Source organism: Haliotis rufescens, unplaced genomic scaffold (assembly GCF_023055435.1).
Source record: "Haliotis rufescens isolate VD_foot unplaced genomic scaffold, xgHalRufe1.0.p SCAF_12, whole genome shotgun sequence".
In the NCBI taxonomy this organism is placed as follows: domain Eukaryota; kingdom Metazoa; phylum Mollusca; class Gastropoda; order Lepetellida; family Haliotidae; genus Haliotis; species Haliotis rufescens.
The window spans coordinates 5,137,649-5,158,313 of NW_025963802.1; the positions used below are offsets into that span (position 1 = coordinate 5,137,649).

At 38.4% G+C, this 20,665-nt stretch overlaps 2 protein-coding genes across 2 annotated transcripts; one reads left to right on the forward strand and one right to left on the reverse strand.

The window, feature by feature from the left end:
• Positions 1 to 1,581: 1,581 nt before the first annotated feature.
• Positions 1,582 to 5,137, reverse strand: LOC124138050 (2-aminoethanethiol dioxygenase-like). The gene has a single exon (XM_046504557.2). The coding sequence runs from the start codon at positions 5,030 to 5,032 to the stop codon at positions 4,298 to 4,300; it is 735 nt and encodes a 244-aa protein (XP_046360513.1). The 5' UTR covers positions 5,033 to 5,137; the 3' UTR covers positions 1,582 to 4,297.
• A 309-nt stretch (positions 5,138 to 5,446) lies between these two features.
• On the forward strand, positions 5,447 to 19,791 carry LOC124138049 (bridging integrator 3-like). Its single transcript, XM_046504556.2, has 10 exons — positions 5,447 to 5,551; positions 5,783 to 5,834; positions 8,660 to 8,700; positions 9,310 to 9,371; positions 10,256 to 10,392; positions 11,450 to 11,490; positions 13,723 to 13,783; positions 15,448 to 15,528; positions 16,093 to 16,227; positions 17,785 to 19,791. Exons 1-10 carry the CDS (start codon positions 5,544 to 5,546, stop codon positions 17,932 to 17,934), a joined length of 768 nt encoding a protein of 255 aa, XP_046360512.1. The 5' UTR covers positions 5,447 to 5,543; the 3' UTR covers positions 17,935 to 19,791.
• The last annotated feature ends 874 nt before the right edge of the window (positions 19,792 to 20,665 follow it).

Sequence of the window (20,665 nt, forward strand, 5' to 3'; positions counted from 1 at the left end):
TACTATGTGTTCTCATCATAAGGTCTAGTGGACTAAAACTGTTAGTTTCTACTGATGCACCAGATCACCTCTTACCAGCGTAGGTTGCTGGGAATCTATTCTATGTTGCTGGGTATCTATTCTAAGTTGCTTGGTTATCTATTTTAAGTTGCTGGGAATCTATTCTAAGTTGCTTGGTTATCTATTTCCAGTTGCTGGGAATCTATTCTATGTTGCTGGGTATCTATTCTAAGTTGCTATGTTATCTATTTTAAGTTGCTGGGAATCTATTCTAAGTTGCTTGGTTATCCATTTCCAGTTGCTGGTTATCTATTTTAAGTTTCTGGGAATCTATTCTAAGTTTCTGTGTATCTATTCTAAGTTGCTGTGTATCTATTCTAAGTTGCTGCGTATCTATTCTAAGTTGCTGCGTATCTATTCTAAGTTGCTGTGTATCTATTCTAAGTTGCTGTGTATCTATTGTAAATTGCTGTGTATCTATTGTAAGTTTCTGTGTATCTATTGTAAGTTGCTGTGTATCTATTCTAAATTGCTGTGTATCTATTGTAAGTTGCTGTGTATCTATTCTAACCCGGAATCACCCTGGTACTGCAAACTGAGGCAGCCAATAACACAAATAAACTACTCTTTAATAGATCATATGAAAAGTAGAAATAACAACAAGATGCTCTGGTAATCAAAATATTTATGCAGTCAAATTCTTCAAACAATGCAGTAACAAATGATATTGATTCATCAACAAGATAAACAGCTGTGAATGCTTTAAGTGTGGCACTTTTGTAGTCCAGCATAGATAGATACAAATCTTCCCACTTCAAGCATTTTGATAAACTGCAAGCACTGAAATACAACAGGATTAGGAGAAACTGACACACAATCACAGAACAGCCATTTGTCAGTCATAACTGTCATTAAATATCACTGTCACTCAAATGTTATCTTTCAGTTTGACTGGATATTGTATTACTTCCTAATTAGCAACTGGAATATAATACTTCCATGTTTTATGATATAAACATAATTGAAACTACTCTGCGTATCACATGTTTTGATTGTGGTGATGAAGATTCAGTGCTTAAAGCATGTCAACAATTAAACAATTAATTAAACAGAATCAGAGCAGCTCATTCAAGATCTAGCCATGACCACGAAATCAGTAAATCAGTTCTTGACAATTTCTTGACACATCCATACCACAGTAACAAACAACTCAAGAAGACAGAAAAAACAATCTCATTTAAATCAGACCTTAGTTCTTGCTACCGCTAAACAAAGATCTGAAGACATCCCATTAAGGGTTACGTCAGAAAGACCTTTCATCTAACCAATACCAGATTATGAAAGTGACAGTCAGAATGTGATTTCTAATCATGCAATCTCGAAAACTTTAACATGGGGTGTCCTGAACGATAGTTACGGGTTTAACGACTGAATACTTACAATCTTGACCAACTATTAGCCATTCCAGAATGTTTTTTTGTTCAGGTTTCAAATTTGTAATTGAGAATTTGTAATAATATGTTTCGAAGCATAGTCGCCAATTTGAAATTTGTGCCGTAAAGCATGAGAAAGCTGCCTTCTCATTGGTCATTCCATTGGTCGGTCAAAGTTCGCGCAAGGTCGGTCTGGCGTGACCCGTAATGGGATGTCCTCAGATCTTTGTTTAGCGGTAGCGAGAACTAAGATCTGATTTTAATGAGATTGAATTATAACAAAACTGCATAGCAATTAACATGATCTTCTCTACTCCCGAACATGGCAGGGCATACAAAGCATTCCAAACTCAAAGACTTAAATATATCTGCAGAACCTACTAAAGTGTGTGGGGCTTGGGCCAAATGCCAGTCCTAGTAAGTTTGATTTATGTAACTCAATACCTTTTGATTGTTTGTTGTCTAACACCACAGTCAGCAACATTCAGCAATTAAATATTTCAGTCTGGACCAGTCAACCTAGTGGTTGATATTGTGAGCAACAATCCATGCTGGGTACAATGACCAAGCCCCACATCCATGTCACACCAACTACCTACCCTAATTGTATGGGTATACATCATCCTCATCCTCATCATAAATATCACGCAAATTACATGAGTCAGTGTCTCAGTTTCACATGTGACATCAATAACAATGACTAGACCTTCACTGAAAGTGGACACCAGATTTAAGCATGGTCCCTCTCATGTCTAAAGTATTACTTAGTATCTGATTGCCTAGGCTATAATACTCTCTCACAGACAGACACACACTCTATCTCTCCCTCCCTAAGCACTAAGCAGATGTTTGCGGTGGGGTGGTTCAGTGGATAAAACATCAGCTTATCCTGCTGCAGATCAGGTTTGATTCTGCATATGGGTACAATGTTGGAAGCCTATTCTTTGTGTCCCCATTGTATTATGGCTACAATGCAAGCAATGCTTATAATGACACAAAACTCAACTCACTGTGCAGCAGTAGGGTATATGGACATATATACCATATACATACACATATCTATAATCTGCCTTGAAGCCTTATTGTTACTGAGGTTTACAGGGTTGTGAAATAAGCATAATGCTCTCCTGCTTGGCTATCAGCCTTTTTCACTCTTAGTCTTAACTTACAAAAATCCTCCAGCTACTTGTAATCCTATATCATGACAACCAATGCATCACAAATCTACTTTTGACAACACGATACATGACATGGCCACCCATGTATCTTACATGTTGCTTGTAGCATGCAAAAATGGTGAAAATTAAGTATCTCAATAACTATTGTAAATGAAGCATCATGGTATGTATTGTAATGGGACGAACGCATATCGTAATATATGGTCTATCCCTATATTTGGCATGGAAACCATGAAAACATGACAAAAGTTTGAATGTTTTTCATTGTGGACATGATGGAATAAGGGTTGTAGTCAAAATGGCCTCATGTCAGAACAGCTTCAAAACTGAATGTCCAAAGTAATAACGGACACAAACGTGTCAAAATGGCCATAAAAAGGTCATAACAGCCACAACTAAAAAGTCAAAATGGTCACAGGTAAAAAGTCGAAATTATAAATGAACTTAACAATAAATGAATATTCAATGTAAGCAGGAGGTGTACAGATTACATGTTAGATATTGTACGATGTAATCTGTTCCAGTAGAGTTCGCATGTTGTTTTAACCGTTCTCATCAAATTACTTTGATCTCTCTACTGACCAGTGTCCCAATCTGTTGTGAAAACATGAATAAACTTTGATCCTAATAAGCAGGATTAGGAAACGTCACGTCCAAGAATAGTGCACTTACAAAGCAACGTGCAGGCACATGTGTGTGTGGCTATTTCTATTTTCTAAAAATTGAAATCATATCAATATGGAAAAAGAAATCCTCATCATATATGTATACCCTACTTACACGCGAGACCCAAAGAGGGACAGTTAGCTTAAACTATATTGGTATAAGGCAGAAGGAAACCTCTTAAACACTTAAGGCAACAATCACTGCATCACAAACAAACAACACTGTTACAATGCCAGTGAAGCGTATAATTGCGAGAAAACAGTTGGATAAAAATTGTTATCAGTGAAATACAGGTTACCTTATATATTGACATGAACTGGGAAATTATTGATACCAATTTGCTGCAGACCTGGGGCTGAATATTGGTCTCTGAGCAAGTATAGATAAACCCCTGAAAGTTTACATGGTGAAGTGCTGAACTGGGTGTACATGGTACGTGTTAAGAATGTTAAGAACTGTTATCATGGTTATTGCATGTTACATATTCAATATATATATATAAATTAATACAAGTCATGTGACATAATATTTTTACCTGTGGATGTTTTGACCTTTTTCTGTGGCTGTTTTGACACTATTCTGACATGAGGCCGTATTATTAACCTGCTCCCATGGAATATGATCATAATTTACACACTGATGTGTAAATGGATTGGAATTTGGAATTGCAAGGTTAATATGGAATGAAGCTGTCTAGATCTACTTCAAAAATATATTTGAACACGAAAAAATGATATTACTGTTATCGGTTATAGGTAACATTGCATAAGTAACTTTCCCTGTATACATATATCGTATTGTATACCATATTTGTTCTTTGTAAACAGGTCAATGTCAACATGCAATTTATCATCACACATGGAACAAATGAAACAAGTTGACAAGTTAGACAAATCATTCAATAAATTATGAATCAATAAATTATATAAAAGAGATAATAGTCATGATAGTAGCACAGCATCTCCTCTGCCTAGAATAAACTAGATTTCCTTGCATGGTTTGAACATTGAAAGTTAAAGTTTAAACAATTATTGGTGGCCCCAAGTAATCCAGTGTGTCACACCAGTACTCGTGTGGTTGAGAAACTTGCATAAGCCATCTGGTTGTTGGTTTGCTGTTCTCTATAGATGCACTGCCAACTTTCTTATTTCCCAAAATGCTGGACACTGGAAGCTCCTTGTAATAATGGCAGTCCCGGCTCTGATTGTTGTTGTATGGAGGTGCCAAAATATCCAGGAATGCAGCTATCCCACCTGCAGACTGTATTTCGTGAATATTTCCATCACTTGGTGTGAGAAAGCAGCAATCATCATTCGTTGTAAGTATTTGGTCTTGGCGTAAACTAACTGATTTCACCAATGGTTTTTGCCACAATTGTAATTTCTTTTCAACATCTTCGGGAATTTTCTGATCAGAAACAACACTATAGCTTTTCAAATGAACCGAGCCATGAATCACTTTACAGAATCCATACATGTTAGGGTGATCATGCATGGGTAATTTGCCTCCAGGTTTCACAACAAATATTCCCATGGTGAAAATGTCATCTTCCCAAATGTGGACGTACGTGACAGGGGCGTCCGTTTCCGAACTTCTTGCTGTCACGGATTTCGGGTCAAAGTTGACATCTTTCGCTGTGATTGAATTCAATGCTGACGTGAGGTTATTCAACTGTTCCCTAAATACCGTATCTTGTTGTTTACGGGAAAAACACTGGCACGCAATTCGTGCTAACTTTTGCATGGGCGCAGCCATTTTGAATCCTTGGACTAGTTAAAAATGACAAGTCGAAACGAAATGTACAAACATAAACAATATTTCGAATTACTTTATCAACATTTTGCTTTAGAACTGCTCTTTGTTCATAATTTAAATTTGTTTATTATTATTTCTGAGGAAACTATCGTTTCTAATGTTTCAAAAGCTAAACTCATATAATAACGAACCTTTCTTCGTAGTTATATTTTTAGATAGACTTTTGTATATTTTTACTCTCCAACCCTCATTTAAGTTGTTTTGTTAATCATTCATCACGATTAACTGTGAAAATAATAATTATTTTCAGTGTACATAAATTGGTTTGGTCAATGTGGATTCTAATATTATAAATATATGTTGGTAAGAAAATTTAACACCTAAATGCATTCAAAACAACAAATATCTAGCTACAGAAATTTGTTTTAAAGGCTACAAGGAAGTAGGTGGAAATGGGTGGAAGACAACAAAACATTGGCCCAATAGCGAGAATGGGAGATTGAAATAAAATATGAGCTGGTATGTCATGGAAAACTGCTTAATTCCGTAAAATAGATTAAAGTTGATACAAACTGCTTGAATGTTCACAATGATAGGACAGATGAATGAAAAAAACCACACATGCAAACAATAGTCTATCAAATTTCAACATGAAAATGGATGTTGTTGGTTTTACATTCACATTGCAGTATAGTTCTATCTTTTTTTCTTGATAACGGTTTGTGATGTTTTTATTGTCTCTTTCAACAGGAACCCGTTCAGTCGTTTGTCGGCACCAAAAAAGACTGTGATATCAAGAACTGTAAGTGTTTCTTAAATTGTTTAAAAGAAGGAACATTACATTTGTTTATAAATGTGCTAGTTATGCTGATAGGGTATTCCTTGAGCAGTGAACTATTGACACTTAATAACCTTGGGAAAATAATGAAATGAACCGCAAACTCTGTCCAAGATTCTACTCTGTCTCGCAAAAACAGTGTTAAAAGTTGTTTGTCGTTTCACGCCACACTTCTGCAGCAATATTCCAGCTGTGCAATGGCGGTCTGTATATGATCATGTCTGGACCAGGCAGTCCAGTGATTCACATCAAGAGCATCGATCTATGCAATTGTGATATGGTGACATGCACACCCAATTCTGTCAGTCGGCTCTTACGACAAGCATGGGTTGCTAAGCCAGAAGATCAATTCTAACTCGGATCTTCACTGGTTGCAAGCTTAAAGATTACACACTTCCACATTATCAGTGTTCATCATATCTTCTGCTGCATTCATCATTAGATGAAAAAAGTGGATAAAAAGTAGTAAAACACTAATGGTAAACCTGACTTTATAGTGTACATTTCATTTAGCTTGTGAATTTATATACAGTAGTACACGCTAATAACGACGGATATGATGAACATATTTCTGGTCCTGGCCATTTGCTGTATATATGATGTATATATGCTTTTTCGAACTACGGTTATATAGACCTAAAATCAGAGTTCCCTTTGAGTTTGTTATAACCATAGGTTCCTGTATTTCAATAGGGTTTAAAGAAGCAATGTACATTATCAGCTATTACATATGGATGTGTAATGATGTACCCAGGGTATATGTCAATAGTATTCTTTGTTCATTGTTCTTGGTAACCTTGTAAAATAATTCTATATTTACAAGCAAAACATTGGCCGCTGCACATGCTCGTGGTGAAATAGTCCAGTGCAGCAGCACATGTCTCTCACTCACTCACTGTTGAATGTTGCTGAGTCTGGCGTTAAACAACAAAAAACACTCTCTCTCTCTCTCACTCACTCACTCACTCACTCACTCACTCACTCACTCACCCACCCACCCACCCACCCACCCACCCACCCACCCACTCACTCACTCACTCACTCACTCACTCACTCACTCACTCACTCACTCACTCACTCACTCACTCACTCACTCACTCACTCACTCACTCACTCACTCACTCACTCACTCACTCACCCACTCACTCACTCACTGGGGTAGAATAGGTCTTCAGCAACCCATGCTTGCCGTGAAAGGTGACTATGCTTGTCATAAGAGGCGACTAACGGGATCGGGTGCATGTCGTCATATCCCAATTGCATGGATCGATGCTCATGGCATCAATCACTGGACTGTCTGGTCCAGACTCGATTATTTACAGACCACTGTCATATAGCTGGAATGTTGCTGAGTGTGGCGTTAAAAAACAACAACAAAAAACACTCACTCACTCACTCACTCACTCACTAACTACAGTAGATATACTAGTCTGCAGAACCGTGTGAACTATGCTGTATTGTTGAGTAAAAATATTTCCTCTTTATAAACAAAGAACATCAACTTGTTACCATGGTTACATTTGATGACAAGAAACATAATAACAGGTTATATCGTCTTCCGATGTGAAACTGACAGTATATTGTAATGCAATCTCAGAGTATTTTCAGTTTCACCAAAGGCTCGTAAATTCTTTGATGTCTTTTTTGCATGAAATCCTTTGAAGACATGAAACACTGATTTTAACTTCCACTGAAATTTAGAAGCATATTGATTGGTCTATAACATCATTTAGTAACAACATGGACAAGATGTTTGGGATTTTGAGGCAAAAGGTAAATTGTTAGACTCGTATGAGGGCTGGTCAAAATGTTCTAAGCCTAACAAACAAAACCAACAATTGTGAAATTATTTTATATTTATTTTTCATAATCCCCATGAGTTTCTTGGGGAATATGTTTGTCTGAATGTCAGTGTAGTTAATCTTCATTGTGTTGCAACTGCAGACAGAAACTGCTCAGTCCTAACTGTTGATCATGTCCAGTCAAAATTTAAGAATGTCCGGACAATACTTTTTAAAATGTCCGGTAAGCAATATTTTAAAACGGACATTTGAGATTCCCAATCGGACATGTCCGGCGCATATGACGGTTTCCGGACCCCTGGTCTGAAATCAATTTCCATTTCTGTGTTCAATTGGACCCCTATCACGTTCAAATTTATCAACTGGATGTCACTAATATACAAACAGCCTCAACAGACCAAATACACTTGCCATGAACTACTCAAACAGTGTACTACATTGACTAGTTCACTTTGTTATGGCCCATAGTTGAAAGCTAGTCAGGCTTCAGAACATTTTGACCAGCCCTCATATGTGGCCTACAAAAAAGATAAAATGATATCCTAACCTTTTCAATGTATTCAGAATTCACTGGTATCAAATGGTTGTTGTCAGTTCCCTTGTCAGGAACTAAATGAGTTTAAATCTATGTTGTTGCTGAGTTCATTTTGGTGAACCTGATGACCTATTTTGAATTCAGTGACAAGATACACCCCTCCCTATGAGGAAGTCATCACATAGTCTACCTGTTAATCTCCTTACTCTGTTTGAGTAGAAAATAACCTGATGTGTACACTGGACTTAAGCCTGTCCATGCCCAGACTTTGACGTGTGTCAGACAAAAAGGATGTTTCGGAAGAGATATTCATGTACTATCAATTATCCAGTGAGTCGATATTGTTTTGTTGGAATGTATTTGATACACAGCCCAGTGTAATTTATCTACAGTTAACATAATAATGAAGTGACTTCTTTACCATTATGACTATTTCTATTCATTGTTTTCAGGCTGAAAGGGAATTCGAAAAAGAAGTAAAGAAGTTGGAAGAGTATGTATTTTTTGGATTTTTTCTTTCTCGTGACATATTTGCATTATTAGTCATGTGAGACTGGGGTATTATGCCTACAATTGTTCACTGTTGATGTAAGGTTCTTCATAAATATGCTCTGCTGATTATTCTGTAGATTTGGGATTTCTCATGGGAGTTAATATATCCACCTGCAGGCGGGCGTAGGAATATCATTTATTGGATATATAAGTGCTGCCGTATTGATTGAAAAATATGTTGATATGTTGATATGTGGTACTGTCCATAGAAATTAACATAATTGAGGTAGGAACCCAATAAAGTCTTGGGTAATTCAGTGATTAAATATTTCAGTCATTGTTATATATTATACACTCTCCTTGTATGTTAGTCAAGGTCTTGGCTATTGGGCCATTGGGTGGATGGGTGGGAGGGAACTGTTCTTTTTTATTTGAAAAAAATAGAACTGTGTCATTTGTCTGATTTTTAAATTTTCTTTTCTTCAGTGTGCATTAATGGTTCTTTGACGTGGGGTTTTGTGTGAAAATTACTATGTTGAGTATTGTTTTTGTAATTTATCGTCTTGTTAAAAGAAGTATCTTCTAATGGTGTACGTGCTTCCTTCCCCAGATTAGATGAAGTCACAAGAAAGCTTTACAAGGATGCTAAACGTTTGGTTGAGGCTAATAATGGTAAGGTTTGACGTTTCAATCATTGTTTATAGTGTGTATGGGCCATACTTGTTTGTTTTGTGGTTAACAAACTTATCCTAATTGATTAACATAATGCCTTCAGAGTTATCTCCCTTGTATTACAATCGGATCAAGCTCCTTCCCAGCGCGTGACACCTTCGTTACACTCTCGGTAACATCGCTGCCACCAGTGTGGGCGCGGCCATTACAAGAATCTTGAAATTTGCCCTCCAACCCCATATGTAGTAACGTTTATACTTTTGTTTATGTCTTTGGGAATGCCATCATATTTCAATTTGAAAAGGTTTACGACTGACCATGTTTTCCAGATGAATTTACTTTGTTGTTTTGATAATCAGATTGGTTCGAGATTGCAGAGTAACGGAAAATCAACCAACTTCTCCCTTACATTCTTACTATATCAATAACACGATAGTTTTAATGAAACAGAAATTCAAATTGACAAACGAAGAAAGTAATTTAGCAGCGATAAGTGTATTCGGCGTCACGACAGTCGTCACTTGTTTTGTAAACATAACGGTCATTCGGTTGCGAGTTCAACTCCAAGCATGGTTGTGGCCACCTATTCACAGTGGGGAGTTTTGACTGGTGGCAGCGATAGTATAGAGAGCTCCGGGAACGTACTATCGCTGTGAGGAGCTTGACAATCATACATGCTCAGTAAGTTCTCTTAACTGCATTTGCCAGGTGTTCAGTTTTGAGATAATACTATCATATCTTTGTATTCACATTTGTAAGAAGTTAGATATTTCCAAGCTGGTGAAAATTGCTCATTCACTCACCATTCAGAAACAAGTGTCATAATGCAAGGTAAGTCTTGTGCAAAAATGTACAATTTTTTACAGTTGTTTGCTTTCATTTAGCTGTATCAAAATCTGAGCGCAAGTTGACCCAGGACCTTTTGACCTCTGCCCTCTGCCAAGGGGAGGATACTCTGCATCGCAATGTGGAGGAGTGGGATCATGCAGTGGTTACGCTGGATCTTCACTCTCAGGACTTGGTGAGCTGTCTGGCTAGTCTCGCAATGGTTAAAACGGCAGGATCTCCTTTTAAGAAAACAGCACTGTCTATATTATTTGCTTTTTACATGTTAGAATACTAACAATATTTTAAGTAAAACTTGATGATATAGTTAAATCATGTTCTAATGGCGACTAGCCCGATCAATAGAATCTTTTAACAGTCTACTCTGGGTAACTTTTTGAAGACATGTGTTTTGGCATATTTCAATATATACTGTATAAAAACAGCTGGGGATCATGGCAATCTCATTAAAATCAGATCTTAGTTCTTGCTACTGCTAAACAAAGATCTGAGAACATCCAAATACGGGTCACGTCAGACCGACCTTTCGCGAACTTTGATCGAACAATGGAATGACTAACAAGAAGTCGGCAATAGCCAATCAGAAGGCATCATAATCGAGCTTTATGGCACAAGTTTCAAACTGGCGACGACGCATCGAAACATATTTGAAACATATTTTGACATATACTCGTTTAAAAAATTAAAAACTGAACAAAAGAACATTCTGGAATGGCTAATAGCTGGTCTAGATTGTATGAATATAGACATAAAGCCCATTACTATCGTTCGGAATACCCTGTCCGGTTTTTTTTCGAGGTTTCACAATCAAAAATCACATTCAAACTGTCACTTTCATGATCTGATAAGCTTGCTTGGTCAGATTGGTCAGATGAAAGGTCGTTCTGACATGACCAGCAATGGTATGTCCTCAGATCTTTGTTTAACGATCTGATTTTTATGAGATTGGGGATCAGGGCTACTTTGGTGGATATTTTTTTGTAGTGAAGACAGAGCACACAATTTTATAAAATTATCCCCCAAAATATTCATGATCCCTAACTTATTTTGTTCAGTATAAGTGTGCGCCATTAGGCATAACCTTGTGTTTTCACTGCAGATGATGTCGAGAATTATTGAAGTATTGATGGACTTCTCAGTGACAGTGTTAATAATGATGCATTATGATGCTCATGTCTCTCAATGAAGAAAAGAAGTAACTTGTGAATGTGTGATAAATATTTGTTTTCCAGAACGCAGCTACACAGAAAACATTGATAGACCCCATGAAAAAGTGAGTATTGTGTACTGATAGTCTGATATCAGGTTAGCAGAAAGAAATACAGTGAGGCTATTTTTCTGCTAACCAAATATGACACTGTATACGGCAACTAAAGACACCATAATGAATTTATTATGCTGAAAACTTTACACTATGTGGTATCTTTATCACACATGTCATGTCATGTCATGTCATGTCATGTCAAAATGAAAAACTTTACTCTTAGAACTGGTATAAATGACAGGACCAGTACATGTTTCTGATACAGCGCTTTAGTGTAAACACATAATTATCCCCCGCCGCGCGAAAGCGCGAAGCGGGGGATATAGTATTCACGACCGTCCGTACGTCCGTCCGTACGTCCCACCTGTTTGTTGCCGCGATATCTCAAGAACTAAACACTGGATTGTCTTCATATTTGGAACTATGGTGTATATACAGACTCCGCAGACACCAGTCGGTTTTGGTGACCTTGATCCCATTTTCAAGGTCACAGCAGACAAATCTGCTTTTAGAGTTGGAAAACGGTGTTGCCGCGATATCTCAAGAAATAAACACTGGATTGTCTTCATATTTGGAACTATGGTGTATATACAGACTCCGCAGACACCAGTCGGTTTTGGTGACCTTGACCCCATTTTCAAGGTCACAGCAGGCAAATCTGCTTTTAGAGTTGGAAAACGGTGTTGCCGCGATATCTCAAGAACTAAACACTGGATTGTCTTCATATTTGGAACTATGGTGTATATACAGACTCCGCAGACACCAGTCGGTTTTGGTGACCTTGATCCCATTTTCAAGGTCACAGCAGACAAATCTGCTTTTAGAGTTGGAAAACGGTGTTGCCGCGATATCTCAAGAACTAAACACTGGATTGTCTTCATATTTTGGAACTATGGTGTATATACAGACACCGCAGACACCAGTCGGTTTTGGTGACCTTGATCCCATTTTCAAGGTCACAGCAGACAAATCTGCTTTTAGAGTTAGAAAACGGTGTTGCCGCAATATCTCAAGAACTAAACCTCTCGATTGTCTTCATATTTGGAACTATGGTGTACATACAGACACCGCAGACACCAGTCGGTTTTGGTGACCTTGACCCCATTTTCAAGGTCACAGCAGGCAAATCTGCTTTTGGAGTTAGAAAACGGTGTTGCCGCGATATCTCAAGAACTAATCGCTGGATTGTCTTCATATTTGGAACTATAGTGTATATACAGACACCGCATACACCTGTCAGATTTGGTGACCTTGACCCCATTTTCAAGGTCACAGCAGGCAAATCTGTTTTTGGAGTTGGAAAACGGTGTTGCCACAATATCTCAAGAACTAATCGCTGGATTGTCTTCATATTTGGTACTATGGTGTATATGGCGGGGGATATTTCGTCACTCTGTGACAAATACTTGTTAACAATGGAATACATGATGTACTAATTGTGGACATTTACACACATATTATACCCTAGTTGGATAGAATTAACATGAAATGCCTGCATGTTATCAGAAATCTGTGGGCCACTGTAACTGGCTTGCAATCTGCTTTTTCCCAAATGAAGAGCTGGTATCCATTCTGTCATATGTGACGTCAATGGCGTCACATTTCTTGTTTTCCTTGTCTTGTCATCCTATATTATGTTCTATGACGTTGCCATTTGTAAATCAGTGACCTGTCGTAAGCTTTTTTGCCTTATTTTTTTATTAATAAAGACACATCTTGGTTTCTTCATGAATTAATGTCTTTGCACATCACAATTAATGATATTAAAACACAAAACAGTATTGAATAATGAATTTCTTTACCAGAATTATTATGTGAAATATGTGTGGGTGTTACTGACAGTATACGGTCTCATATTAGGTCAGTAACAACCATATTGAATATTTACCGACAATATACGGGCTCATATTGGGTTAGTTAGCTTTGCTCTCTGATTGTTCAAGCTCACTCTGAGGCGAATATTAATGGTTAAAATCATGTTGTGGGGTTGACCTATGTCAGAGGTTGGCCAATACCTGGTGATATACAGGTAAGCTGTCATTTGATGTATTGATTGAGTGAGTGAGTTGGGTTTAGCGCAGCTTTGCAACAGTATTCCAGTGCCTCCTCTGGTTTATTAGGTCCAAATGGTTCATGACACATGTTTCTTGAGAATGTGTTGATGTATTAAAAGTTTTCGGATGACTGATTGGTCTACTTCTGTTTTTCCTTTTTTGTAAACTGTTGATGTTGTGTTTGCAGATTCAACAGTATTTTCCCAAATGTTCAAGCAGCTGTCAAAAAGAGAGAACAAAGCTTGCAGGCAAGTTAATAAGAGGCTAAAAAAATAATAGTCTTGGTTCTCAAGCACCGCTCGCGTCATCATAAAGTCTGCCGCATGTCTCATTTTTATTTCCATTTTCAAAAAAATAAAATAATCCCAATACTTAAAACAATGTGATCCAATTTGGCATGCACTTACTTCCCTTTCAATGTGCACTGTTTTACTGTGTATCTTGTGTTTTGGTCATGGCGAAAATAGGAGTTTGTATGCTTGTTTATGTAGGGAGGCCCTTTCCCAGGTTGATGGTACACAACTGTTTCTGTGGGTACATACTAGTTTGAACAAGCAAAAAAAACACCTCCCGCCCACCATATTTTCAAAAGTCATTGCCTGAGAACCAATTCTTTTATTTCTTTAAGTCTAAGAAATGACTCCTTGGTCATGACAGAGAATGTAAGCCCCCTCTCCCCTTTCCCTCTCCCCCGGGCTAACATTCTCAATCAAGACTGAGGAGTTTTTTATCCAACTTGTAAACTGAAAGCTAAATCTGAAACATCATTTATCAACAATTTTATTTTCAAACTTACTTTCTGTTAACCTTAGGAAATGGATATAAAATATCTCTTACTGGCATACATGTACTTGAAAAAGAGATTCTTAAAAACATTGTGATTGATCTGGGCCTCAGAAGCCTCATATGGTTCAGTCACTTGGTTCAGATCTGAAGGTTACAAGTTTGATCCGAATTGCTCAGTGTGAAAAATACATTTTAAGAAGAAGCAAATTCTTGGAATCTGAAATTTTCAGTTTAGCTTTTAAGGGTAAAATGAAAATATTATGCTTTGTCCTCGTCATATGTTGTGATTGTAAGAAATCTGAGGACAAGAGTGTAAATAAGTGAGCATAAGTTATTGGAATACATCAGATTGAAGGTGTTCATTGGATTGTGCTTCTGATGGATTATGATGAAAGTTTACATGATGTTTGACATGTTGAGTCCATGTCCTGTGCAGGAGTTCCAAAAGTGCCCAACCCAATTAATATCAGATCTTAGTTCTCGCTACCGCTAAACAAAGATCTGAAGACATCCCATTAGGGGTCACGTCAGAACGACCTTTCACCCGACCAATCAGTGCGTCGCTTACCAGATTATGAAAGTGACAGTCGGAATGTGATTTCTGATCATGCAATCTCGAAAATTTTTCACATGGGGTATTCCCCATGATAATTACGGGTTTAACGACTGAAACCTTACAATCTAGACCATCTATTAGTCATTCCAGATTTTTTTTGTTCAGGTTTCAAATTTATAATGGAGAATTTGTCAAAATGTTGCCAATTTGAAATTTGTGCCTTAAAGCATGAGAAAGCTGCCTTCTGATTGGTCATTCAATTGGTCGGTCAAAGTTCACGCAAGGTCGGTCTGACGTGACCAGTAATGGGATGTCCTCAGATCTTTGTTTAGTGGTAGTGAGAGCTAAGATCTGATTTTAATGAGATTGGCTTTTAAGGGTAAAATGAAAATATGCTTTTTATTTGTCCTCGTCATATGATGTGATTGTAAGAAACCTGAGGACAAGAGTGTAAATAAGCATCAGTTATTAAGATACATCAGATTGAAGGTGTTCGTTGGATTGTGTTTCTGATGGATTATGATGAAAGTTGACATGATGTTTGACACTTTGAGTCCATGTCCTGTGCAGGAGTTCCAGAAGTGCCAAGCCAAAGTGGACAAGTACCAGGAGCGAGATCGGACAGGCCAGAACGTGGTCAAGCTGGACCAGGTGGGCTGGTGTTAATGGTTACTCAATAACCTCATCAACGATTAGCTCCCCAGTATCCCATGCTTGCTGTGAGAACCAACCACAGACAATCAAGTGGTCGGGCTTGGTGACTTGCTGAGGGCTGTCATCGGGTCTTGATAAAGTGGATCACTTTATGACCTGTAAATAATGCTTGGTGACTTGCTGAGGGCTGTCATGATAAAGTGGATCACTTTATGACCTGTAAATAATGGAGTCCAGATCACTCATGGTTTGTCTGGTCCAGACTCCATTATTTACAGGTGTTAAACAACATTCACTCACTCACACACTTATGTTTGCTGATCTTCCTACTTTTAATAGAGAATTCACAATGATTATTTTTTTATATCTCCAGTTATGATCATACCACATCCAGCAGTCATGCTTCAATATAAATCACTCAGAAAAGCTGTGTGGGTATTTTATTCATCAGAACTTTTAGTTTAAGTGGCCATTTATGATGACAAAAAAAACATATTCACTGGAGATTGATATACTTCTAACATGGTAGTCATAAGTGAATCCTTGTTACCATGGTTTCAGAGTAAGAAATCTCTGGCACTGGCAAAGGAGGATTTCCAGGTGCAGAACTCGGCACTCGTGGAAGACATGCCCAAACTGTACGAGAGTAGGATCGACTACTTCCACCCCTCCCTGGAGGCACTGATCCGATCACAGGTTGTGGAACTCACCATCACGTCTGTGTCATGTCTGTGTCATTTCTGTCCTGTCTGTGTCATGTGTCTGTGTCATGTCTGTGTCGTGTCTGTGTCGTATGTGTGTCACGTCTGTGTCGTGTCTGTGTCATTTCTGTCCTGTCTGTGTCATGTGTCTGTGTCATGTCTGTGTCGTGTCTGTATCGTATGTGTCGTGTCATGTCTGTATCGTATGTGTGTCACGTCTGTGTCGTATCTGTGTCATTTCTGTCCTGTCTGTGTCGTGTCGTATGTGTGTCATGTCTGTGTCATTTGTCCTGTCTGTGTCATGTGTATGTGTCGTGTCTGTATCATGTCTGTGTCATGTCTGTTGTGACTGTCACGTCTTTCGTGTCTGTGTCATGTCTGTCCTGTCTGTGCCCGGTCTGTCGTGTCTGTATCATATCTGTGTCATGTCTGTCGTATTTGTGTCCTGTCTGTTGTGTCTATCGTGTCTGTTGTGTCTGTCATGTCTGTGTCATTCTGTGTCATGTCTGTGTCATCCTGTGTCATGTCTGCATCATGTCTGTGTCGGTTATGTTTTGTTTTGGGAGTTTATTCACATTTCTGGAAATGCTTTTTTTAAAATTATTCTACAGCAATTTGAGGATGTTTAGTGTTGAGACCCTTAAAAAAGCAGCTATTTCATTTATCCATTTATTATCCCCTGCCACAAAGTGGAAGGGGGATATAGGAATGGGTTCTGTCCGTCTGTTCTTCTGTCCGTTAGGTTTTGTCTCCGGATCAGAACTCTAATTCCTCGAGAGATATCTTAACCAAACATGGCACATACCGTATATCGCTGTGTATAAGGCGACCCCACGTATAAGACGACCCCCCTGTACACGCCTTCAAAATCAACCCAAAATCCTATACTCCTTGTATAAGGTGACATGGAATGAAGCACATCACAAGTGTGCACACAAACCTTATATATGCAATAAAAATATGTTTATCTTGCGTTGTTTTTTCTACGATGATTGGTAGCGTGTGTAACTCCAGCACATGTTGCCATTTTGTGTTTACACGGTACGACACCAAATTGGTGCCCGTAAAATAAAATTAATTTATGAAGTAATAACATATAAGAGACAATGGTGAGTAACTGTTGTAACTAACTAGGCTTATGTTTGCTTCACATCCAGCGTGTTTATTCCACAATCACTTATACACACCGTCTCCAACAGTTAGATAGGTGTGGTGAACTGGTGCCTTTTGATAGTTTGGGATTTTGACTTTGACTTAGACTGAAAATGTCCGTAGTGCTACTTCCCGGAGCAGATTTTGAAAACTGTACAATATTTCTTCAACAAACTTGGCACATAGATAAGTCTAGTGGTAAACTGGTGCCTTTTGATAGTTTGGGATTCTTAAAAAAATATTTTTTGAGTTTCCATGGCAACGACTTAAATTTAGACTGAAGATGGTGGTTGTGCTCCTTTCCGGGACTGATCTTGAAAACCGTACAATATTTCTTGCCTTGCACACAACGGACATGTCATATTGGCAGAGGAGTTCATGCTTATTTGATGTGTTGCAGGTAACTCACAACACAGAGGCCTACAAGGTGTACAGTGAACTTTCCTCAACACTCTGTGGCCTTAAGAACTACACCGACGATGAATATAAGTCTAGGATGCAACAGACTCTATCAGAAATAAAAGCCCTGTCAATCACTGTTGATGACTGACCCATGGTCACCGCTAATAGCAATGCAAGACATCAGCTTCCACGAGACAGTATATCTGTGACTGTGTATTATAACTGATTTGTGTTAAGTGTCTATTCTGACAATGATCAATAGACAGTGTATCTGTGTGTGTGTGTGTGTGTGTGTGTGTGTGTGTGTGTGTGTGTGTGTGGCTGTATTATAACTGATGTGTTTCAAGTGTTATTCTGACACTGAGCATGGCGTTGAGGAACATGATATGGATGACCTATGACGTGTATTGACATGGATGTTAATTGTTTGAGAGTTTGTAGAATTTCTGTCTTTGCTTGCAATCATTTCTAAAAAAGATGATTTTGCAAAAGTACATGTGCTACGTAGTCAGTCAAATTTCAGAATATTACATTTTTGTATATTCAGCTTTCTATATATAAACAGGGGGCAAGGTGTCCCAGTCGTCTAAAGCACCACAATTCAATAAGCAGAGTTGCATCCCTTGGGCATGTAAAAACCCATGATCGTGGGTTCAAATCTAACTTTGTCAGCACTATACCCATGATCGTGGGTTTCACCAAAGAGATAAATGTTTGAGACCTGCATCACTTCGGTCTCCCACATTAAACTGACACGCTGTAATATAACTGGAATACTGTTAAGTAGTGTTAAACCCACTTCACTTACTTAAGAATGGTGAATGGTTAAGTGGAAGAATATATTATGAGTATGTAACTGCAGGTGTCTTGGTCTGTAGGTAATGTAATTGATAACATTTGGTATTTTCCTTCAACAAACGTGTGCGCCCATGATATACATGTGGTGATGATTATGAAACTCTGACCTATTGTATTATCAGGTGTACTTAAGTCAGAGTGAGTGAATTGGATTTAATGCCACTTTTAACAGTATTCCAGTTCCATCACTGTGTCAGCTTCATGACGACCGAAGTGATGCAGGTCTTAGACAGTTACCACTTTGGTGAAACCCACAAGCACGGGTATGGTGCTGTCAAACCTAGAAACATAATCTGGGATAACCGGGATTCGAACCCACAATCATAGGTTTTTGGCGTGCCAAAGGGACACAACTCTACACAGTGAATTGCGGCTCCTTAGACGACTGGGCCACCCATGCCCCGTACTAAAGTCAAGTTGGTTTGAATTCATTACTGGTCACTAACTCATCTGGGTTGTTATTACAAAGCAGCAGATGAACACCATATCCTAAGTGACAGTAGTGCTAGGTCAGATTGTGTTCCATGTCGGTCAGTATCACTTTACATGTACCATATATGTACTGGCTGAATGCAATATGGAAGATGTTAAAGAAGCGTGTCCACTGTACTTCTGAGATCGAAGGAGTCTGGCAATGTGGTGAACCCACCCATATTATCATTTGAATACAACAGTTATGTTATTCAGCAGTTTTATTGTGTTCCTATAGTGGTGTCCCTCAGTAAAGTGCAGTGTTGTAGCCCAGTGGTTTCAGCTTTGGCTAATTATGCTGAAGACCCGGGTTTGATTCCCCACATTTGTACTATGAGTGAGACCCGTGAAGATCCGGGGTAGAATAGGTCTTCAGCAACCCGTGCTTGCCATAAAAGGCGACTATGCTTGTCGTAAGAGGCGACTAAAGGGATTGGGTGGTCAGGCTCGCTGACTTGGTTGATGCATGTCATCGATCCCAATTGCGTGGATTGATGCTCATGATATCAATCACTGGATTGTTTGGTCCAGACTCGATTATTTACAGACCGCTGTCAAAAAGCTGGAATATTGCTGAGTGCGGCATAAAACAACAAACCAACCAACCAAACTTTGAGTGAAGCCTGGTGTTCCCTGTCCAGGGTATGGAGGGAATATTTCTAAAAGTAGCATAAAACACAACTCACTCATTCACTGTGTGTACCATTTTAACTTTTTTTTCCTTCTGTCATCTTTACTGAAAGAGTAACTCTTGGTTAGGTTTAGAAGATCACAAGACATTAAGTGCTGGATCAGAAACCTATCAGTCCATCTAGAAGACATGCCTCTATCATGCTGTCTAGATTGTGTTCAGGGTCAGAACTATTTAGATATTCTACTCAGAAGTTAAAGGACACCCAATTTTACATGATTATTGTTAATCTGTCACGGCTGGTGGGTATTACAAAACACAGCCTTCCGATTTTGGGTTTTCTTTAATTTGTTTTGAGTGGTAAATATTATTTTGCCACGGACATGTGATGCAGGTTTGTTACTTGTCACATTCATTTTGTTTTTCTTTCAATCTCATTAAAATCAGATCTTAGTTTTCGCTACCGCTAAACAATGATCTTAGGACATCCCATTACGAGTCACGTCAGAACGACCTTTCGTGAATTTTGAGCGACCAATGAAATGACTGACAAGAAATCGACATTAGCCAGTCAGAAGGCAGCTTTCTCAACTTTACGACACTAGATTCAAACTGGCGACTACGCTTCGAAACATATTTTGATGTAAAAAAACTGATAAGAAGAACATTCTGGAATTTCGTATAGATGGCCTAGATTGTATGGATATTATCATAAAACCCATAACTGTCGTTCGGAATACCCCGTGTTAAATATTTCGTTGTTGCATGATAAGAAAACAGATTCTGACTGTCACTTTCATGATCTGGTAAGCGACGCAATGATTGGTTGGATGAAAGGTCTTTCTGACGTAACCCTAAATGGGTGGTCCTCAGATCTTTGTTTAGCGATAGCGAGTACCAAGATCTGATTGTAATGAGA

Excerpts from the sequence above, each read along its gene's own strand:
- LOC124138050 (XM_046504557.2), bottom strand. The coding sequence starts at position 5,032 with ATGGCTGCGCCCATGCAAAAGTTAGCACGAATTGCGTGCCAGTGTTTT.
- LOC124138049 (XM_046504556.2), top strand. Across the intron at positions 15,529-16,092 it reads ACGTGGTCAAGCTGGACCAG|AGTAAGAAATCTCTGGCACT; the intron begins GTGGGCTGGTGT and ends CCATGGTTTCAG. Across the intron at positions 16,228-17,784 it reads AGGCACTGATCCGATCACAG|GTAACTCACAACACAGAGGC; the intron begins GTTGTGGAACTC and ends GATGTGTTGCAG.